Raw genomic sequence first — 3,530 nt, 5'->3', positions numbered from 1 at the left:
TTCCAGTCTTGTCCTTTGCCCAACTGTTTCCGGAGCCTACCTGGTATAGCTTACTTACGGCTACTATGTCAATCGTAGCTTCTCTGACGTTCTGTTTTAGCAGCTCTTGTGCAGTACGACAGTGATTTACGTTTATTTGCATACACTTCATGGCTGTCCATTGTTGTTAGCGCCGCGTGAATTTACCGGGCAATTTCTGCCGGCCATTGGGTGATCATGCGGCTTGCCTTGTTCCTTGCAAATCCCACAGCACGGGCTCTTATTGCAGTCTCTTGCGCGGTGCCCTTCTTCGCTGCATTTTAGACAGCACTTGCTTCTATCTGTCTTTCCTTTGCAATTTCTAGCAATGTGGCCTGCCTCGACGCATCTAAAGATCTGTGGATTTTTCTCTAATCCTGCTCACTACCCAGCCAACCTTTTACTTATAGCTCGTTCTTTGCTAAAATTCGTTTTTTATTATTTTTCACTTATTTCTTTTCTTTTCTTAATTGTGCAGATTTATTATTTGTTGCTGTTGCTTTCTTTTATTTAATACTCTCTTTAATTTGTTTCGCATTTCATCCTCTTTTCTTGTCCGTAAAACGTGTTGTTGTCGTAGAAAGTGTTTAGGTTGACGCTGTTGTTGTTGTTGCTGCTTAGCATTTTTTCGTAAATATTTTGAACGGTCTTCTTTCGAGAGCTTGGCACGCGCGTTTATGGATTTCTTGATTAACATTCCATTAATTTTATCCACATCCAATGTAATCTGGTCTGTGTTTTACACCTCATGTAAATACACTTACATACAATATTTTTATTTTTTTCACTAAGAGAAATAATAACGAAAGTCACTTTTTCTTTCATACTTTATTCAAAACTATTTGAAGAGAATTGTTAAACACATTATACTTTTTTAGATGACAGATAATTTTTTTAATAATTTTTTGTTATTTTCTAATATATTTTTTTCGGAGGGTCACAACTTCTCTCATGCTGTAGTCAACCAAAACTGAAGCTCGTATTTATGGCAGCTATTAAGTCATCCGCTGAGGTAACTTCATCCAGGTCCTTGAATTCGATCTTTGTCTGCGTGGTCATTAGTTTAACAATAGCCTCCTGGCCTAGCGCTTTTTGCACCAATTTCGAGTAAGCAGAGTTTTCATCCTTCGCACTTTGCTTAAACTCCAGCAGCATATCTCCTTTCAGTGTCTTACGTATTCTTGTCACATTTTTTCCGACTTTTTGCAGCTCCCCATCATTTTTAACTTTTTTCAGTATATCGCTGTATAACATAGTACCCGTTTGCTTGATTACAATTGCATCCGGCCTATTCACCAATTTGATTGGCTTGACCTTTCTATTTTTTGTTTGGACCACGGTCCAGTCTTCATTTTCGCATTTTGATTGCTTTGGCTCCTCCTTTTTGGTATTTATCCCATCACCGGCCCGCTTACTTTTCTTCGCAGGAGTAGTATCCGTGGATCCCTCCTCTCTGAGCCTTTTCGTGGCATTTACTCTGCCTCCTTTTTCGGTCTGGGTTGTGCCATCTCTGACCACTTTTTTTGGTATTTTATTTCCTAATTCTTTTGCGGCTTTTTTATGGAGCACAGCTAGCATGTCCACCAAATCTCTCATCGGCTGATGAATGGTACGCCTAGCCGGAGCAGAAGGAGTTGGGGCCATCATTTCGATGAGTTCTCCAATTTTCTTTCCTGGCTCGACAAAAGAGTTTTCACCTTCTCTTATCATCAAAGATTCCTCCTGAAGGATCGGTGGAGAGGACTGACTTCTCATTTGCGTATGTTGCCCGGCGATTTGCTCAGGTGAGCGTTGGATTCGAATACTCCTTTTGAACGGATCTGGTAACACTTCAGGACTATCCCCCGTGGCGCCTTGTGCGCTTTGAGGTGTCCCTTTATTTCCGGTTTTGGCCGGCATAATTTTCGTATTAGTGTTATATATGTTAGTTTACTTGTATATGTAGTTATGAATGTATGTATATGAGAATTCCTCTTACGTTTGTTTGTGTGGATGTATATATCTATGTATAAGTTCGTGTGCGTGTGTTCGTGTGTGTTTATTTTAATGTATTTATGTATATCTACTTGTGTATGTGTATGTTTGTGACGTCCTTGTACGCAAGTCCGTTTCTTGTATGTATGTTTCTGTATGTATGTTTTTATCGTTGGCGGTATTTTGTACAAATTTTTTACTTACTTTATTGTTAGTCTTTCACCTCAGAGGCCCTGGGTCGGTGTAGGGTTGACCAATACTGCTTGTTAAATTAATGTCGCCCCCAGCTGTACTACACTAAGCTGTTCCTTGAAAAACAAGGAGTAAGTCTGTGCTATTGCGTAATGTTTTAAAACATTTCGCAGATGCACAGGGTTGCTTTATAGCAGCAATAGATGGCAATGTCCTCCCGCGATTTGCTCACCTTCTTTATTTACCTGGGCGGCACTAAACGACCTCCAAATAAGCACGAAAGCGGGCAAACCCACAGAGAAGAAAAGGGAGAAAAAGAATAAAGAAAACGAAACCTGATCCCTCACTTTCTATTTTAAATGCCTTTATAACTAAATAAGACGCTTAAAAGCACTATCACTCTTTTAATTATCGTTTACTTATCTTTCCGATACAAGAATTCCACTCTAGGATAATTTTCTGATAACAATCGCCTATGATATAAACGAAGCACTTTCGAACACGTCCGCGCGCTACGAAATCACAACGATGTTTGTGTATGTGTGTATGTGTGTGTATGTGTGTATGTGTGTGTGTGCGGTTTCCATTAGAAGTGTTTAGTATCAGTTGCAAATCAAAGCCTGATCTTCTTCCGTATACAATTTGTGATTGTTTTAGCGCATCTATCTATTCTGGTTTTATGTTCTTTCCTGTAATTCCTCTGAAACACCTTGAGCTGTTTCCTTTCAGTGCGAATCTATATTTATTTTATAACGAAAGGTTTTGTATATGTCAACTTTTTCTACCGACTTTATTTTGCTCAAGACTGCATGTTTTGCTTGTTAGCGAACGACTACAACCACAACTAGTTGAAAGTAAGTCGTAACTTATTTGCTAAAGTGAAAAACTAAAGCTAATGGTTCGCATAGCCATTAATGCCGCAAGCAGATATATTCTTTCGTTTTCATATACTCGGTAGGCGTACTCAGTAACGTTATTACGGTCATTCCTGCGCACAATTTCTGTTAGCAATATATTGTTTATTATTTCTACTCATTTTGATTCCTATGGTTAAATATGGTATATGGTTATGATTTGATTGAATGGTTATGGGATGATTGTTGCATCCTTAACCCTATGCACTTCCACCCTTTTCAACAATCCCAAATAATATAATGTCGACATGGGCTTTGGTATAAAACATATGATGTCGACGCAAAAGTGCAAGGGGTTAAAAGTAATCCTTACACCATCAATCGTTCAATTCTTTCAAATTGACGGGTAATAATAGGAACCCTATTTTATTAACATCTCATCGTGTTTCTCTTTGGCTGGACGATCATTTATTGGCGGTGCAGGGCGAAATG

At 38.9% G+C, this 3,530-nt stretch overlaps 1 protein-coding gene across 1 annotated transcript in view; it reads left to right on the top strand.

Moving 5' to 3' along the window:
- Positions 1-907, top strand: part of LOC119644847 (putative uncharacterized protein DDB_G0277255) — a 24,445-nt gene extending 23,538 nt beyond the window's left edge. Inside the window, exon 5 of the mRNA XM_038044608.1 lies at positions 897-907. Coding sequence (XP_037900536.1) covers positions 897-907 — 11 coding nt within the window. The remainder of the gene's footprint in view (positions 1-896) is intronic.
- Positions 908-3,530: the final 2,623 nt, after the last annotated feature.

This window comes from Glossina fuscipes, unplaced genomic scaffold (assembly GCF_014805625.2).
Source record: "Glossina fuscipes isolate IAEA_lab_2018 unplaced genomic scaffold, Yale_Gfus_2 0, whole genome shotgun sequence".
Taxonomy (NCBI): Eukaryota; Metazoa; Arthropoda; class Insecta; order Diptera; family Glossinidae; genus Glossina; species Glossina fuscipes.
The sequence above is the reverse complement of the archived record's forward strand: the minus strand, read 5'-3'. Positions and strand labels throughout refer to the sequence as shown.